At 40.5% G+C, this 19,468-nt stretch overlaps 1 protein-coding gene across 3 annotated transcripts in view; it reads left to right on the forward strand.

Moving 5' to 3' along the window:
* Positions 1-290: 290 nt before the first annotated feature.
* Tbce (tubulin folding cofactor E) overlaps positions 291-19,468 on the forward strand; it is a 48,264-nt gene continuing 29,086 nt past the window's right edge. Inside the window, exons 1-2 of one of the 3 annotated variants that reach the window (XR_007973177.1) lie at positions 291-558; positions 14,365-14,495. Coding sequence is in view for 1 of the 3 variants with exons in the window: in XM_052156200.1 (XP_052012160.1) it covers positions 14,396-14,495 (100 nt within the window). In the remaining 2 variants the exon portion in view is untranslated. The remainder of the gene's footprint in view (positions 559-14,364; positions 14,496-19,468) is intronic. The other 2 variants (XR_007973176.1, XM_052156200.1) reach the window with 2 other exon arrangements.

Below are 19,468 nucleotides of genomic sequence, written 5' to 3' on the forward strand. Positions count from 1 at the left end.
AAGAAAGAAAGAAAAAGAAAACATTGCATTTACTCTGATTCTCCCTCATGCCTTAGCTGGTTAACTTTTTCTTTCTCGTTCTGGAGGAATCAACACTACACCTTTCTCCGTAACTATGAACTCCCCTCCCTACGGCCATAGAGTACCCATAAGCAGGAAACAGTTTGGTTTTTTAGATAGGGTCATGTTAAGCAGCCAAGGCTGAACCTGCCTCAGCTCCTCCCAGCCGGTCTCACTCCTGCCTCAATCTTCCCAGAGCGGATTGTCAAGAGCCACCACGCCCAGCTATCAACTTTCAGTTCTCGGCTAGGCTGTCCTGGATCAACTACAGTACGTAAATTCGGCTGGTCCCATAGTCCTTCGGGGTTGCAATTTCGGTGTCCACCTTACCAGCACTTCACCACAACAGAGTTGGCGTCTGGTGGGCTGAACTGGTTTTCATCACTTCCTCTGCGGAGGTGGGACTTCCGATCTACAGATACTTCCGCCTGGAGCCGAAAGCTTTGTCGATGAGGGTGCGTGAGGGCCTCTAAGTGCTGACGGACCGGCTGAGGGAAGGTGAGCTTCATGAGGTGGTGGAGCTGAGCTGGCGAAATGCCCAATGGGCCGGGTTGCCTCAGTGTGCCTTCTGCTCCGAGACTTCTCTCGGGTCGGCTAAGCCCCGTTGTGGACTGACCCAGCGAAGGCTAGTGCGCCTGCGCCAAGCGCCTTCCCGCCCCACCCCCCACCCCCAAGCATCTGGGCGTGGGTCTGAAGTGATGCTGTCAGGATTTCAATGTAGAGGAAAGCCCTCCCTTCCTTTTGACGTTCCTGGTGGACAGCGTTCGTGGAGGGTGGTGGGAGGGCAGAGGGGAATATTCAGAATTTTTTTTCCTTTTCGCATTGGACATTTTATTTACATTTCAAATGTTATCCCCTTTCCCGGTTTCCCCTTCGGAAACCCCCTATTTCATCTTCCCTCCCCTTGCTTCTATGAGGGTGTTCCCCCCACCCATTCACTCATGGCATTCCCCTACACTGGGGCATCTAGCCTTTACAGGACCAGTGGCCTCACCTCCCACTGATGTCTAACAGCCATCCATTGCTGCATATGGGGCTGGAGCCATGGGTCCCTTAATGGGTACTGTACCCTTTGGTTATTGGTTTAGTCCCTGGGAGTTCAGAGGGGTCTGGTTGGTTGATATTATTCTTCCTATTGCTTCTTTCCTGAAGCAAACCCCTTCAGCTCCTTCAGTCTTTTCTCTAACTCTTCTATTAGGGATTTCATGTGCAGTCCAGTGGTTGGCTGCAAGCATCCGCCTCTGTATTTGTCAGGGTCTGGAAGAGCCTCTCAATAAACAGCTATATCAGGCTCTAGTCAGCACACTTCTTGGCATCCATCTTAGTGTCTAGATTTGGTGTCTGTATATGGGTTGGATTCCAACGTGGAGCAATCTCTGTATGGCCTTTCCTTCAGTCTATGCTCCACACTTTGTCTTTGTATTTCCTCCCTTGAGTATTATGCTACCCCTTCTAAGAAGGGCTGAAGCGTGCACACTTTGGCCTTCCTTCTTGAACTTCATGTGGTCTATGAATTATATCTTGGGTATTCCAAGCTTTTGGGCTAATAATGTCCACCTATCACTGAGTGCATACCATGTTTATTTTTTTGTGACTGGGTTACCTCACTCAGGATGATATTTTCTAATTCCATCCCATTTGCATAAGATTTTCATGATGTCATTGTTTTTAATAGCTGAGTAGTATTCCATTGTATAAATGTACCACATTTCTATATCCATTTCTCTGTAGAAGGATATCTGGGTTCTTTCCAGCTTCTGGCTATTATAAATAATGCTGCTACGAACATAATGAAGCATGTGTCCTTGTTATATGTTGGAATATCTTTTGGGTATATAACCAGGAGTGGTATAATTGGGTCCTCAGGTAATACTATCCAATTTTCTGAGAATCCACCAGACTGATTTCCAGAGTGTTGAAACGGCTTGCAATCCCACAAACAATGGAAAAGTGTTTTTTCTCCTTCTCCAGATTCTCGCCATCACTTGCTGTCACCTGGATTTTTTATCTTAGCTATTCTGACTCGTGTGAGGTGAAATCTCAGGATCGTTTATATTTCCCTGATGACTAAGAATGTTGAGCATTTCTTTAGGTGTTTCTCACCCATTCAAGATTCCTCAGTTGAGATTCTTTAGCTCTGTACTCCGATTTTTAATAAGGTTACTTGGTTCTCTTGAGTCTAACATGAGTTCTTTGTATATATTGGATATTAGCCTTCTATTGAATGTAGGATTGGTAAAGATCTTTTCCTAATATGTGGGTTGCCATTTTGTCCTGATAACAGTGTCCTTTGCCTTGCAGAGCTTTTCAAATTTATGAGGTCACTTTTGTCGATTGTTGATCTTAGAGCATGAGTCATTGGTGTTCTGTTCAGGAAAATTTCCCCTGTGCCCATTTTTTTTCAGGCTCTTTCTCACTTTCTCTTCTATTAGATTCAGTATATCTGGTTTTATGGGGAGGTTCCTGATCCACTTGGACTTGAGCTTTGTACAAAGAGATAAGAAGGAATTGATTTCCATTCTAATATATACTGACCTCTAGTTTAACCAGCACCATTTGTTAAAAATGCTGTCTTTTTTCCACTGGATGGTTTTAGCTTCTTTGTCAAAGATCAAGTGATCATAGGTATGTGGGTTCATTTTTGGGTCTTCAATTCTATTCCATTGATCTACCTGCCTGTCTCAGTACCAATACCATACAGTTTTTATCACTATTCCTTTGCAGTACAGCTTGAGTTCAGGGATGGTGATTCCCCCAGTAATTCTTTGATTATTGAGAATCGTTTTCACTACCTAGGTTTTTGCTTATACCAAATGAATTTGGAAATTGCTCTTCTAATTCTATGAAAAATTGAGTTGGAATTTTGATGGGAATTGCATTGAATATGGCCACTTTTACTATATTAATCCTGCCAATTCATGAGCATGGGAGATCTTTCCATCTTCTAAGATCTTCTTTGATCTCTTTTTTTCAGATACTTGAAGTTCTTGTCATACAGATCTTTCATTTGCTTGGTTAGAGTCATACCAAGGTGTTTTATATTATTTGTGACTATTGTGTAGGGTGTCATATCCCTAATTTTTTTCATAGCCTGTTTAGCCTTTGAGTAGAGGAAGGCCACGGATTTGTTTGAGGTAATTTTATATCCAGCCGTTTTGCTGTAGTTGTTTGTCAGCTTTAGGAGTTCTATGGAATTTGTGGGCTCATTTAAGTATACTACGCTATCATCTGCAAATAGTGATATTTTGGCTTCTTCCTTTCCAATTTGTATGCCTTTGAGCTCTTTTTGTTGTCTAAGTTCTCTGGCTAGGACTTCAAGTACTATATTGAATAGGTAAGGAGAGAGTGGGCAGCCTTGTCTAGTCCCTGATTTTAGTCAGTTTACTTTAAGTTCCCCTCCATTTAGATTGATTTTGGCTACTGGTTTGCTGCATATTGCTTTTACTATGCTTAGGTATGAGCCTTGAATTCTTAATTTTTTCAAGACTTTTAACATGAAGGGATGCTGAATTTTGTCCAATACTTTTTCTGCATCTAAAGAAATGGTCATGTGATTTTTTTTCTTCAAGTTTGTTTATATAGCGGATTACGTTGATGAATTCCTGGATTTTTTTTTTTTTTTTTTTTTTTTTTTTTTTTTTTTGAGACAGGGTTTCTCTGTATAGCCCTGGCTGTCCTGGAACTCACTCTGTAGACCAGGCTGGCCTCAAACTCAGAAATCCGCCTGCCTCTGCCTCCCAGAGTGCTGGGATTACAGGCGTGCGCCACCACCGCCTGGCTGTTGATGAATTTCCTATGATGAACCATCCCTGCATCCCTGGGATGAAGCCTACTTGATCATGATAGGTGATTGTTTTGATGTGTTCTTGTATTCAGTCTTCGAGAATTTTATTGAGTATCTTTGCATTAATATTCTTCATAAGTGAAATTGTTCTGAAGAGTTCTCTTTGTTGGGTCTTTGTGTGGTTTATGTATGAGCATAATTGTAGCTTCATAGATCAAATTGGTTAGTGTTCCTTTTGTTTCTGTTTTGTGGAATAGTTTGAAGAGTATTGGTATTAGGCCTTTGTTGAAGGTCTGATAGAATTCTGTACTAAACCAATCTGGTCTTGGGCTTCTTTTAGTTCGGAGCCTTTTAATGACTGCTTCTATTTCTTTAGGGGTTGTTGGACTGTTTAGATGGCTTATCTGATCCTGATTTAACTTTGGTACCTGGTATCTGATTAGAAAATTGTTCATTTCATCCAGATTTTTCAGTTTAGTTGAGTATAGACTTTTGTAGTAGGGTCTGATGTTTTGTTTTGTTTTTTTTTAATTTCTTCAGTTTCTGTTGTTATGTTTCCCTTTCCATTTCTGATTTTATTAATTTGGATACTGTCTCTGTGCCTTCTGGTTAATCTAGTTAAGGGTTTATCTATCTTGTTGATTTTCTCAAAGAACCAGCTCCTAGTTTTATTGATTCTTTGGATATCGTATCTTTGGATAGTTATTTTTGTTTCTACTTGGTTGATTTCAGCTCTGACTTTGATTATTCCTGCCATCTACTCCTCTTCCGTGTATTTACTTTTTTTGTTCTAGAGCTTTCAGATGTGCTGTTAATTAAGCTGCTAGTGTATGTTCTCTTCAATGTTTTTTTTGGGTTTTTTTTTTGTTTGTTTGTTTTTGTTTTTGCTTTTTTTTTTTTTTTTTTTTTTTTTTTACGGAGGCATTCAGAGCTATGAGTTTTCCTCTTAGGACTTCTTTCATTGTGTCACACAAGTTTGGGTATGTTATGCCTTCATTTCCATTAAATTGTAAAAGGTCTATAAAAAAAAAAAAAAAAAAAAGCCAGGCGGTGGTGGTGCACGCCTGTAATCCCAGCACTCTGGGAGGCAGAGGCAGGCGAATTTCTGATTTCGAGGCCAACCTGGTCTACAAGAGTGAGTTCCAGGACAGCTGGGGCTATACAGAGAAACCCTGTCTCGAAAAAAACTAAATCCTCCCCAAAAAAGAGAGATGCCCAAAAACATACAAGAAGCCAACAGAATACCAAACAGATTGGACCAGGAAAAACAATCCTCCTGTCACATAATAATCAAAACACCAAATGCACAGAACAAAGAAAGAATACTAAAAGCGCCACCACCGCCTGGCTTTTTTGTTTGTTTGTTTGTTTTTTTGTTTGTTTGTTTTTGTTTTGTTTTGTTTTGTTTTTAGGTTAGGGAAGTTTTCTTCTATAATTTTGTTGAAGATGTTTACTAGCCCCTTTAGTTGGGAGTTTTTGTTCTCTTCTATACCTATTGTTCTTAGTTGTGGTCTTCTCACTATGTCCTGGATTTCCTGGATGGTTTGTGTTAGGAGCTTTTTATATTTTGCATTTTCTTTGACTGTTGCATCATTGTTTTCTATGGTATCTTCTGCACCTGAGATTCTTCTAGCTCCTGTATTCTGTTGATTATGCTTGCATCTGTGAATCCTGATTTCTTTCCTAGGTTTTCCATGTCCAGGGTTGTTTCCATCTGTGATTTCTTTATTGTTTCTATTTCCATCTTTAGATCCTGGATGATTTTGTTCAATTCCTTTACCTGTTTGGTTGTGTTTTCCTGTAATTCTTTAAAGGATTTTTGTGTTTCCTCTTTAAGGGCTTCTACCTGTTTACCCATGTTTTCCTGTATTTCTTTTGAGTTATTTGTGTCCTTCTTAACATCCTCTATCATCATCATGAGATGTAATTTTAAATGAGAATATTGCCTTTCTGGTGTGTTGGAGTATCCAGGCCTCGCTGTGGTGGAAGAACTGGGTTCTGATGATGTCAAGTAGCCCTAGTTTCTGCTGCTTAAGTTCTTGTGCTTGCCTCTCACCATCTGGTTATTTCTGGTGTTAGTTGGTCTTGCTATCCTTGACTGGAGCCTCTCCCTTTTGTGAGCCTATGAGCCTGTGTTCTTAGGTGGGTCCACACTCCTGGGAGACCAGCTCTCTCTGGGTGAGATTTGTGTCTGCAGAGCTGTGTCACTGGGTTAATTCCTGGGCACAAATGGAGACAGGAAGGATCCTGCCCCCTGTTGTTCCATTGTTGCTGTGAGACCCTGTGATCTCTTGGCTGGGGTCCCTCTTTGGCCAGTTATTGGAGTAAAAGTGTTCTTAGTCTTATCTGTGAACTAAGGAGTCAACAGCATTCCTGGGAGACCAGCTCTCTCAGGGCAGGATTTCTTTTTTTTTTTCTTTTCTTTTCTTTTTTTTTTTTTTTTTTGAGAGAGAGAGAGACAGAAAGAGAGAGAGGGTCTCATTCTGTAATCCAAGATGGTTTTAGAAATATCTGAGGCTGGCCCAAAGTAGCATCAGCCCTTTTGCTTTGCTTTAGCCTTCCAGTGCACTAGCCAACATGCCCAGCAGTGAATACATTAACTAATTTTTAAAACAAGAATTCATTGCCAGACTCAGAGCTTACATTTTAGTTCAGGATGACCTTGAACCCGGGGCAATCCTCCAGCCTCAACACTGCTGAGATTACATTTGTGAGTCATCATACCTTCAGAATAACATTTTGGTTTTTTTCGTTGTTGTTGTTTTTGTTTTGTTTTGTTTTTGTTTTCTGAGACAGGGCTTTTCTGTGTAGCCCTTGCTGTCCTGGAATTCTCTCTGTAGACCAGGCTGGCCTCGAACTCAGAAATCCGCCTGCCTCTGCCTCCCAGAGTGCTGGGATTATAGGTGTGCGCCACCACCGCCCGGCCAGAATAACATTTTTACAAAGAATTTACTACCATTTGGGGCTTGTTCTATGAGTTGTAGTTGAATCCAAAATCAGGGTGTGATTTAGCCATGCCCAAAGAAACAGGCTTGTTGAGACAACAGGGTTTATAAATGCTAATGACAAGACTGCTCTCTTGTCTGGTGTGAAAGTTAATCAGGTCCACTATCCATTGATGTTTATATCCTTACTTTTAATTTTTCCATTTTTTAAGATTAATTTTTATTTTATATGTATGGGTATTTTGTATATAATGTATGTATGTGCACCACATGTATGCAATCCACCAGGAGGCCAGAACAGGGCATTGGATCTCCTGAGACTGAAGTTACAAATAGTCATGGGCTGCCATGTTTATGCAGGATTTTGAACCTGGGTTCGTTGGACGAGCAGCGAGTTCTCTTAACCACTGAGCCATCTTTCCAGCCCTAGTTTTAATTTTTCTGTGTGCTCATGTTATGGGTGCTGAGGTAAACACAGCATGTTACCTGGAACTTCTGTTTGGTTTGTTTTGGTTTTTGAGACATCTTTATGTAGTCCTGGATGTTTCGAAGCTCAGTGTGTAGACCAAGTGGGCTTGAAATTCACAGAGAACGTCCTGCCTCTGCCTCTAGGGTTCTGAGATTAAAGACATGGGTCACCACACCCAAATGCAGACAATTTTATAAATCATAGTTTTTATTAGGGTCCATAAAAATATTCAGAAGGTTAAGTTACTGATCCAGGTCTGCCCTGATGTGGAGAACCTTCTTCCACAGTGGCCTTGAGATCATTTCCTCCTTGTTTATAACATACTGCAGGATTTCTAAGTCAGTCCCTACCATCATCCACCTCATTTATAAACCAGATTCATTTTTAGTGCACCACTGAGAAGGAATGTGGTGTTCTATGTTGTTCCATGAAGAGGACTTTTTATTTGTTCATAATTGGGTCACAATGCAAAGGAATCAGATTTCTAGAAGTTGGCTTCTTTTGATATTGAAGGCAAAACCTAGTCCAGCTTTGGTTACCAGTACCATCAGTCTCCTCAGTATGGTTTTGACTTGCTTTTCTTAAAGGAGACCTCAGAAAGCAACTTGGTGCTGGAAATAGTAAAGAGAATTATTAGTTTTCTTCTCTTCTTCCTTCTCTTCTTCCTCCTCTTATCTTTCTTTTTCTTTTTTCTTTCCTTTTTTAAATTTTATTTATTTAATTTATTTATTTATTTTGACCTGGGGCCTTCCTTATACTAGGTTAGTGCTCTACCATTGAACTATACCCCAGCCCTGGTAGGGTCTTGTCTATGCTGACCTTTAATGTTTGATTCTCCTACCTCAGCGCCAGAGTAGCTGAGAATATAGGCCTGTGGGTCTGTCAGGACTGTACCTTGTGACTTACTAGTTTATTGTATTTATCACAATTGTCTACTGAGACACTTGTTCAGGCCAATCCTTAGGAGTCATTATGACTCAGCATTTTTGTATTCTTGTCAGCTAATTCTCTGATGGTCAAAATATGTCCAGATCTTCCAGCCCTTTCTTTTTCCGTTGTTTTTTTTTTTTTTTTGGTTTTGTTGAGACAGGGTTTCTCTGTAGCCCTGGCTGTCCTGGAACTCACTCTGTAGACCAGGCTGGCCTCGAACTCAGAAATCCGCCTGCCTCTGCCTCCCAGAGTGCTGGGATTACAGGCGTGCGCCACTACCGCCTGGCTTGTTTTCAGGTTTTTTGGGGGGGGATTTTTCCCAGCCCTTTCTTAACAACACTCACCTGTTAAAAAAACAAACAAAACAAAACAAAACAAAACAAAAAAACAGCAGCATCTCTCATAAGATTACTCTTCCCTAACAACTAGTCACAGTTTTTTCTTCTTGTCAGGTAGCATCATAGAATCTACAGGGATCTTTTTAAGAAAGTAAGATAATCTGTTTCTTTTGCTGTTTTACTCTGCAGACAAGTCTTTCAAGTGGCCCGCAGAGACCTAAATGACCTAGCCCTGTATCATCCTTGATCTGTTGATTGCTAACTTTTTAATTGCTCCATTACCTGCTCTCAAATGCAATGGAACTTCTAAGATTATCAGATTTGCAGTTCCTTTTCCTGAATGGTCTTCTGTATGGTATTGCGGTTCAGTCTCTAAGACACAAATCTATTTAGAATTTCTATCCTGTGAGCAGTATTTCCTTGAGCCTTTAAGTTGCTGATTTTCAGCAAGCTTCATGGATCATTTCAGCTATTGTATACACACACACACACACACACACACACACACACACATATATGATGTAAATGTCTTAACAATAAACTTATTAGTTAGAACTGTCTTCTGGTGCTTTTCCTTGAAATTTGCTGAAGTCAACTTATTATATTTTTTATTGACTATATCCTTCATTTACATTTCAGATGTTATACCCTTTGCTGGTTCCCCCCTCCTCAAAAACTCCCAACTCATCCTCCCACCCCCTACCCCTCCACCCAACCCACTCCCACCCCCCCCCCTCGATTTCCCCACACTGGGGCATCTATTGAGCCTTTATAAGACCAAGGAGCTCTCTTCCCACTGATGCCCGACAAGGCTTCCGTCTGCCACCCTTTTGGCTGGAACCATGGGTACCCAATGACTTAGTCCGTGGGAGCCCTGAGGCATCAGGGATGGTGATTTCCCCAGGAGATCTTTTGTTGTGGAGAATAGTTTTCACTATCCTGGATTTTTTGTTATTCCAAATGAATTTTCAGATTACTCTTTCTAGCTCTATGAAGAATTGATTTGAAATTTGATGGGGATTGCATTGAATCTTGCTTTTGGCAAGATGACCATTTTAACTATATTAATTCTGCCAATCCATGAGCATGGAGTATCTTTCCATCTTCTGAGATCTTATGATTCCTTTCTTCAGAGGCTTGAAGTTCTTGTCATACAGATCTTTCACTTACTTTATTAGAGTCACACCAAGGTATGTAATATTTGTAACTATTGTGAAGGGTGCCATTTCCCTAATTTCTTTCTCAGTTTGTTTATCCTTTGAGCAGAGGAAGGCTACTGATTTGTTTGAGTTAATTTTATATTGAACAACTTTGCTGAAGTTATTTATCAGCTTTAGGAGTTCTCTGGTGGAATTTTTGCGGTTGTTTAAGTATAAGATCGTATCATCTGCAAATAGTGATATCTTGACTTCTTCCTTTCCAATTTGTATTCCTTTGACCTCCATTTGTTGTCTAATTGCTCTGACTAGGACTTCGAGTACTGTACTGAATAGGTAGAGAGAGAGTGGGCAGCCTTGTCTGGTCCCTGATTTTAGTGGGATTGCTTCAAGTTTCTCTCCATTTAGTTTGATGTTGGCTACGGATTTGCAATATAATGCTTTCACTATGTTTAGGTGTGGGCCTTGAATTCTTGCTCTTTCCAAGACTTTTATCATGAAGGAATGCTGAATTTTGTCAAAAGCTTTTTCAGTATCTAATGAAATGACTATGTGTTTTTTTCTTTAAGTTTGTTTATGTAGTGGATTACATTAATGGATTTCTATATAATGAACTATCCCTGCATTCCAGGGATGAAGCCTACTTGATTGTGGTGAATTATCATTTTGTTGTATTCTTGGATTCAGTTGGCCAGAATTTTGTTGAGTATTTTTGCATCAATGTTCCTAAGAGAAACTGGTCTGAAGTTCTCTTTCTTTGTTTGGTCTTTGTTTTGTTTAGTTATAAGCGTAATTGTGGCTTCATAGAATGAATTGGGTAGTGTTCCTTGAATTTTCTATTTTGTGGAATAGTTTGAAGAATATCAGTATTAGCTCTTCTTTGAAGATCTGATAGAATTCCTCACTAAACCTATCTGGTCCTGGGCTGCTTTTGGTTGGGAGACTATTAACAACTTCTATTTCCTCAGGACTTATGGACTATTTAGATGGTTTATCTGATCCTGTTTTAAAGTTGGCACCTGGTATGTATCTAGAAAATTCTCCATTTCGTCCAGATTTTTCAGTTTGGTTGAGTATAGGCTTTTGTAGTAAGATCTGATGATTTTTTGAATTTCCACAATTTCTGTTGATATGTCTCCCTTTTCATTTCTGATTTTATTAATTTGGGTAGTGCTTGTGTGCCCTCTGGTTAGTCTGGCTAAGGGTTTATCTATCTTGTTGATTTTCTCAAAGCACTAGCTCCTGGTTTTGTTGAATCTCTGTATAGTTCTTTTTGTTTCTACTTGGTTGATTTCAGCCAGCCCTGAGTTTGATTATTTCCTGTCATATTTGCTACTTTTGGTTCTAGAGCTTTCAGGTGTATTGTCAAGCTGCTAGTGTAAGCTTTCTCCATTTTCTTTTTGGAAGCACTTAGAGCTATGAGTTTTCCTCTTAGCACTGCTTTCATTGTGTTCCATAAGTTTTAGTATGATGTGTCCTCATTTTCATTAAATTCTAAAAAGTCTTTAATTTCTTTCTTGTTTCTTCCTTGACCAAGCTATCAGTGAGTAGAGCATTGTTCTTTTTTTTTGTTTTGTTTTGTTTTTTTGTTTTTTTTTTGTTTTGTTTTGTTTTGTTTTGTTTTGTTTTGAGACAGGGTTTCTCTGTATAGCCCTGGCTGTCCTGGAACTCACTCTGTAGACCAGGCAGGCTGCCCTTGAACTCAGAAATTCAGCCTCTGCCTCCCAAGTGCTGGGACTAAAAGGGTAAGCCTCCTCTGCCGGAGTAGAGCACTGTTCAACGTCCATGTGTATATGTGTTTTCTGTTGTTTTTATTTGAACTTAAGACCAGCCTTAGACTGTGGTGATCTGATAGGGTGCATGGAATTATTTCATTATTCCTGTATCTGTGGATGTCTATTTTGTGACCAATTATATGGTCAGTTTTAGAGAAGGTACTATGAGGTGCTGAGAAGGTATATTATTTTGCTTGAGGATGGAATGTTCTATAAATATCTGTTAGATCCATTTGTTCCATAACTTCAGTTACTTTGACTGTGTCTCTGTTTAGTTTCTCTTTCCATGATTTGTCCATTGTTGAGACTGGGGTGTTGAAGTCTCCCACTATCTATTGGAACAACCATTATAAAGGTGCATTTGATATTAGCTGTCATAAAATTAAATTCATATTCCTTTTGGTCAACAATCCCAGACTAATAACAAGAAACCATGAGTTTCTGGCAAGATATCTCCTTGTTTTCCAGTCTGTGGAATTCTAGGAATGGAGTTCTACTGGCGTCTTACATTGGGACTAGAACTTTGCTTCAGAGCACAGTCTTATTATGATCAGGAGTCTGCCTTGATTGGTGTATATATCTGTTTCCTAAAACATAAATAACCCAAGTTGGTTCCTACTAGCTGCTCAGTCCCCTCAAATTGTCTAAGCTGTTCTCCCATGTTTTGGGCTCTGTGATGATTTCTTTGGCTTGTCATTACTGAAAATTCCATTGTACTACAGGGTTTCTTATCTTAGAAGTTGCAGTACATTAGAGATCTACCCAAGGCAAAACCCAACAAACCAACCAAGTTTAAGAAGGAACCAAACTGAAACCATGTTGAATAAAACTTCCATTTTGGATAAAGTTTAAGTTCCTAAGACCTCCCTGGGTAACTGATACCCTGCTTGGCAGAAAGAGACTTATATATGGGTAACTGACATTCTGGTTGGCAACTTGAGACATTAATGCTAGGCAGGTTGCCCGGCCACAGTTGAATTACCTAACCAACAGGATAAGTGTACTATAAAGACCTTAAGGAAGTCCCATATTCCTAAATCCTAATTGGTGAAAACATGTTGCTATAATCTTGGCACAGATATTTGTGGATTTTGGGTTTAAAAACTCTGTGACACTCTGGGTCAGAGTCACAGTTCAGCTCTGAAGTCTGTTCTGTGGTCCTGATCAATCATAGCAGTCCAAGTACAATGTGTTTTTGTCATCTGCTTAAATCCTTACTAAGATGAACATTTTAAGGATGCAGTCAGCTTCCAAGTCTGTGCTGTTGTCCCTGACTGGTCAGTTCTTGGGGCCTAATTCAATTAAAGATCTTGCTTTGCTGAACTTTTGTGACTGCTTGGGTGGTTTTGGGTTTGGGGGCCCTGACACAAGATCCTTATTTTCTGTTTGACCATTTTTATCTAATTATTCTCCCAAATGTTGATTCTAGTGTTTAGCTTAATAAACTCCTCATCCTTCTGTTCTCTGCCCCTCTTTCATTCTATTGATTACCTATACTGCTTCTGGTATATCTAAAACATAGCTTTTGGAAGTCTAACTATCTCAGTGCTTATTTCCAAAAGACCAAAGTTTGAAAGAAGATGTAACCAAGCTGAGTATGTGGCACATGTTTGTAACTCCATCATTTTGGAAGCTGGGGCAGGAGGATCAGGCATTCAAGACTTTGCTTATACAGAAGATCTGGCCTCCAGAAGAAGCCAGACATAGTGGCAGATGTCTGTAATCCTAGCACTTAAGTGGACTTCAGTGCCCATCCCTTAACTACACAGTGAGATTGAAGCCAGCCTGGGCTGGGTTACATGTCTTAAAGAAAAAGCAAAAAAGGGATATTAACCATAGTATATCATCTTACCTAAAATTTTGAGTTATTCGTTTGTCTTAGTCAGGGTTTCTATTCCTGCACAAACATCATGACCAAAAAGCAAGTTGGGGAGGAAAGGGTTTATTCAGCTTACACTTCCCCACTGCTGTTCATCACCAAAGGAAGTCAGGACTGGAACTCAAGCAGGTCAGGAAGCAGGAGCTGATGTAGAGGCCATAAAGGGATGTTCCTTACTGGCTTGCTTCCCCTGGCTTGCTCAACCTGCTCTCTTATAGAACCTAAGACTACTACCTCAGGGATGGCACCACCCACAAGGGGCCCTCTCTCCTTGATCACTAATTGAGAAAATGCCCCATAGTTGGATCTCATGGAGGCACTTCCCCAACTGAAGCTCCTTTCTCTGTGATAACCCCAGTCTGTGTCAAGTTGACACACAAAACCAGCCAGTACATCGTTCTTTGTTACTCTTTTCCTGAGGCAATAGTCCGGTGTATCTCAGGCTGGCTTCTGCCTGCCAGGATTAAAGGCTTGAGCCACTCTGCTTTGTGGATGCTAGGCAAGCACATACCAACTCAGCCAGATCTCCAGGCCCATTGTTCTTCAGTATGTGTGCACACATGTATGTGCGTGTGTGTGCATTCATGTGTGTACCCATGGGGCCAGATGTCTAGTCTGTCTTACTCTATCACTCTCCATCTTGTTTTTTTGAGACAGGGATGATCACTAAACATGGAACTTACCAGTTTCCAAACTGGTTAGCCAGTAAGCCACAAGAATCCACTTGTTTCCTCTTCCCAACTCTGGAATTGTAGGTGTATACCGTCTGTCATATTTAGCTTTTCCTGGGGATGTACACCCAGGTCCTTGTGTGTGCATAACAGGCACCCTAGATACTAAGCCGTTTTCTTCAGCCCTAATTGGGGTGGGGAACTTTGGCTGGGTGTGGTGGCTGCTATCCCAGCACAGAGGAAGGAGCATCAGAGGAAGGAGGATTTGTGATTCATAGTTTAAGAGCTTGAGACCATCCTAGACTACAAGTTTTGATAATTAAGTTCTTGTCAGTTTTTCATGTTTTCCTTCCTAGATATCCTATTTTGGATTCCTGCTATCTTATAATGAGTGACATTTTGCCATTAGATGTCATTGGTCGAAGAGTTGAAGTTAATGGAGAATATGCAACAGTGCGCTTTTGTGGTGCTGTTCCTCCTGTGGCAGGTAAGCTATGTAAATTTTTCAGTCACTTCTATGTAAACATCTTAGTAGTGTTTTATCATACCAATTTTGAATTGGGTGTGGTAGCACACGCCTTCAATCCCAGCACTCTGAAGCAGAGGCAGGTAGATTTCTGAGTTCTAGACCAGCCTTTTCTACATGGCATGTTCCAAACCAGCTGGAGCAGCACAGTCTCCAATAAAGAAATATAAGCAGAATTGAAAACACTTAACTTATAAACACATAATGGAGAAATCTAGGAACTAATTTAATTGTAACTTTTCAAATCTCAAAATATCTCAGAAACTGGCGAATTTTATCATTTCTAGCCAGATACAGTGACTTGTGGCTATAGTCTAGGTTCTCAGAAGGTTATAGCAAGAGAATTGCTAAGTTTTAAGGCCAGTATAGATTACCAAGTAAGTGGTAGTCTAACCTGGGCTGGATCCTGTCTCAAAAATAAAATAAAATAAAATAAAATAAAATAAAATAAAGGGAAGGAAAGATTGTTTCCTTTACATTTGAGAAGCATGATTAGGGAGTGTCTTAGGGTTTCTATTCCTGCACAAACATCATGACCAAGAGGAAAGTTGGGGAGGAAAGGGTTTATTGAGCTTACACTTCCACACAGCTGTTCATCACTAAAGGAAGCCAGGACTGGAACTCTAGCAGGTCAGGAAGCAGGAGCTGATGCAGAGGCCATGGAGGGATGTTTCTTACTGGCTTGCTTCCCCTGGCTTGCTCAACTTGCTTTCTTATAGAACCCAAGACTATCACCCAGAGATGGTACCACCCACAAGGGGCCCTCTCTCCTTGATCACTAATTGAGAAAATGCCTTACAGCCGGATCTCATGGAGGCACTTCTCAACTGTAGCTCCTTTCTCTGTGTTAACTTCAGCCTGTGTCAAGTTGACACACAAAACCAGCCAGTACAGGGAGGTAGGTATTAGTTACTAACCAGAATGGGCACACATAGGCATTGAGTCTTTGAGCCATTTGATCTCATTATTCTTCCCAGCATCCATAGCTAGTTAGTAGTTTCTTTGATGAAGCCACTGATCTCCAAGGCAGCAAGAATGTGTCCAGGACAAAACTCAACCCCTTTGAGAAAATGGTGATGTGAGCATTCACGTCCTCACTTTTAGAGGCCTTCAAGACAGGCAGGGACCAGGAGGGACTGCTCTTCCTTGCTGATAGCCTTCACTATCAGGCACCAGTGTGGTGTGGCTCAGATATACATAGCTTATTTATTACCTTTCTTCATTTAATTACTATGTTCCTGTAACATCATCATCACCTCTATCACCACCAACATTGTTATCAAGAGAGAGTTTCACTGCATAGCCTTGGCTGCCCTAGAACATAGGCCAGGCTGGCTTCACACTCAGAGATCTGCCCGGTTCTTCTTCCTGTGATTAATGAGTGTGCCACTGTGCCTAGCCTGTAACATTATTTTACTGGGTTTTTCTTTTTCAGCCTTTGTTATTAGTATGTATTAATCATATAACAATGTATTTATTGTGGTGTCTTCAAACATCTAAACAATGTGCTTTAGTCATTTCTGCCCCACCTCGCTATCCCTGTACAGAGATCTGAGTGTGAGGTCAGCCTGGCCTATACCCTGGCATGTTCCTATATCCTGGCAGCCAGGGATACATAGTGAAACCCTTTCTCAATGGTGATAGACAGCCAAGGATATATAGTAAAACCCTCCAACATTGATGATGAAGAGGAGGAAGAGGAAGATGATGGTGTTGATGTCGTTGTTACAGGAACATACTTCTTTCTTCTTTCGTATGTCTTTTTCCTTCTCCTAGTACTGGATATTCCTAGTGTGTTAACCATTTAGTATACTATGTAATTAATTTAACCATTCTCTATTTCTGCCCTTCTTTTTATTATTCTTTTTTTTTAAAGAGATTTATTTATTTATTTATTACATGTAAATTACAAGTACAATGTAGCTATTTTCAGACACTCCAGAAGAGGGAGTCAGATCTCATTAAGGATGGTTGTAAGCCACCATGTGGTTGCTGGGATTTGAACTCAGGACCTTCTGAAGAGCAGTCAGTGCTCTTAACCACTGAACCATCTCTCCAGCGCCTCTTTTTCATTCTTAATGAGAACAGGTCTTACTGTATTGTTCAGACTAGCCTTAAATCATGAACTCAAGGGATGGATTTGAGTCTTACAAGTGCCTGGGAGTATAAGTGTCTGTCACTGTGTATTACTCCTCATTTTAAACATGTGATTGCTAGTTTTGCACCCTTCATGGTAACAATGTAATAAACATGTTACCGGCCTCATGTGCCTAACAGAACCAACAAGTATTTGAGTATTTTCTGTGTATTTGGAGCTGATCTGAGTAGACAGAGGGTGGTTTAGTGATGAACTTGGATCTGAAGCTCTCAGTGTATGGCTTCTCAGCAGCATCACCATCATGATTACTTGTTAAATGCAGATTGCTGCCCTTCCCACATATCTACTGACTGACACTCAGACCGGGCCCAGCAGTTGGTGTTTTAGGAAGTATTCAGTGTATGGGCGTAGCTCAGTGATAGAACACTTGCCCTAATGTGCATAAGACCTTGAATTTATGTACCCTAAACTAGACAGATGTCACTGTGACTGTGTGGAAGTCACCATGGAAGTCTTTAAACAGGTTTAAGAGAAATATTTTCCCCCCTAATTTGACTGGGATTATTGTTGTTTTTGAAAGATTTTTGGGGAGAGGATTGGGTTGCTTTTCTTTTTAATTTTTTTATATTTTGGTGTTTTGAGGCAGGATTTCTGTGTACAGCCCTGAACTTGCTCTGTAGACCAGTCTTGCCTCCAACTCAGACATTTGCCTGCCTCTGCCTCAGGAGTGCTGGAGTATACCACCACCATCCAGCTAAAAAGATTTATTTCTTCTAATTATATATACATATATACTTATATATATATATATATGAATGTGGGTGGATATATGCATGTGAGTTCAGGTACTTATGGAGGCCAGAAGGTGTCTGATGTTCAAGACCTGGAACAGCTTTTGAAAGTTACCTGAGCCAGGTGGTGGTGCTGCACGCCTTTAATCCCAGCACTTGGGAGGCAGAGGCAGGTGGATTTCTGAGTTCAAGGCCAGCCTGGCCTACAGAGTGAGTTCCTGGACAGCCAGGGCTACACAGAGAAACCCTGTCTCGAAACCCCCCCCCCCCAAAAAAAAAAAGTTACCTGATGTGGATGTTTGTATCTGAACTCGGGACCTCTTAGCAAGTCATTGCTCTAGTGCTTGATTGGGATTATTTGTGAGAAGATAGATTAAAAAATAATGACTGTGTGTCAAGTACTTTGATCTATGTCAATTAGTTCCACATTTATAAATAGTGAAACCAAGTATTAAGTCTTAAAGTGTCCATAGAACAGAAATGGACTTATAGATGGTTGGTGGCTGGTAGATACCATGTGGATGTTGGGGGTTAATTCTAGGTCCTTTTAACAGTCCCTCTTCTTATTTAAAAAAATCATTTATTCATTTTATGTGGGTGAATGTTTTGTCTGCATGTTTATCTGTGTATCACTGCCTGATATTCTCAGAGGCCCTGGATTAGAATTACAGGTGGCTAAGAGCCACCGACCATGTGGGTGATGGGTATTGAACCCATGTCTTCTCAACCAGTGCTCTTAACCCAGTGCTCTTAACCCATCCTTCCCTTCTACTCTGTAGCCCTGGCTACTTGGAACTCCCTATTATAGATCAGGCCTGCTGTCTTAGTTACTTCATAGCTGTTTTACTGCTATGAAGAGACACCATGACCAAGACAAGTCTTATAAAAGACAACATTTAAATGGGCCTGACTTACAGATTCAAAGGTTCAGGGCATTATCATCACATAGAACATGGAAGCATCTAGACAGGCGTGGTGCAGGAGGAGCTTGAGAGTTCTATATCTTCATCTGAAGACTCCTAGTGGAAGACTGACTTCCAGGCAGCTAAGGTGAGGGTTTTAAGCCCACGCCCATAGTGACACACCTAATCCAACAAGGCCACACCTCCTAATAGAGTCACTCCCTAGGCCAAGCATATACAAACCATATACACCTGCCTTTGAACTCACAGAAATGAGCCTGCCTCTTTCTTCAGAGTACTGGGATAAAAAGCATGAACCACCATGTCTAGTTTTTTGAGGCAGATTCTTGCTATGTAGCTATAGCTTGTCTTTTTGTTGGTTGGTTGGTTGGTTGGTTGGTTGGTTGGTTGGTTGGTTTTTGAGGCAAGACCCACCAGTCTTTACTCAGACTTGCTCAGTAACTAGGGATAGCCTTGAATGCCTCATCCTCCTGCCTAGAGGTCTAGGCATGGAGAGCATGTACCACCACACCCAGCTTGAGTCAGTGTATTCAAAGCATAAAAAAAAAAAAAATGGGGCAATCCTAATGTTTTACAAATAGATATTTGTGATCGCTGTTTATGGATCTTCACAGTGGTCAGGGATGGTTTTGGAGGACTCATTCCTAGAAATAAAGATTTCAGGAGGGGATAGGTACTTCTTGTATGTATAACAAAAGGTTTCAGCCTGAAAAATAAAACAGTAATAATAAAGTAGTTATATTGATTAAAGAGCTTAATATTTTGCCTTTTCATTTTGTGATGATCATTTTAGATTAGATAGCATTGGCATTTCACCCTAATTCTCTAAAACAGTAATGATGTTCTACCCTTAAATTTTGAGTCAAAGATTGTTCTATTTTTTTGACTATAGTTTTTATTTATTCTCCTCTCCACTTTTGTACTCACACATTTTGTATGTGCGTGTGTGTGTGTGTGTGTGTGTGTGTGTGTGTGTGTGTGTGTGCATATTCCACACATATGGAGGTCAGAGGACAAATTGCAGGGGTTACTACTACTCTCTTTCCTACTTGTGAGTCTTGAGTGTTGAACTCAGGTCTTCAGGCTTGGCTGCAGGTGCCTTTAATGATGAACCTTTTTGCT

Source organism: Apodemus sylvaticus, chromosome 14 (assembly GCF_947179515.1).
Source record: "Apodemus sylvaticus chromosome 14, mApoSyl1.1, whole genome shotgun sequence".
Lineage (NCBI taxonomy): Eukaryota > Metazoa > Chordata > Mammalia > Rodentia > Muridae > Apodemus > Apodemus sylvaticus.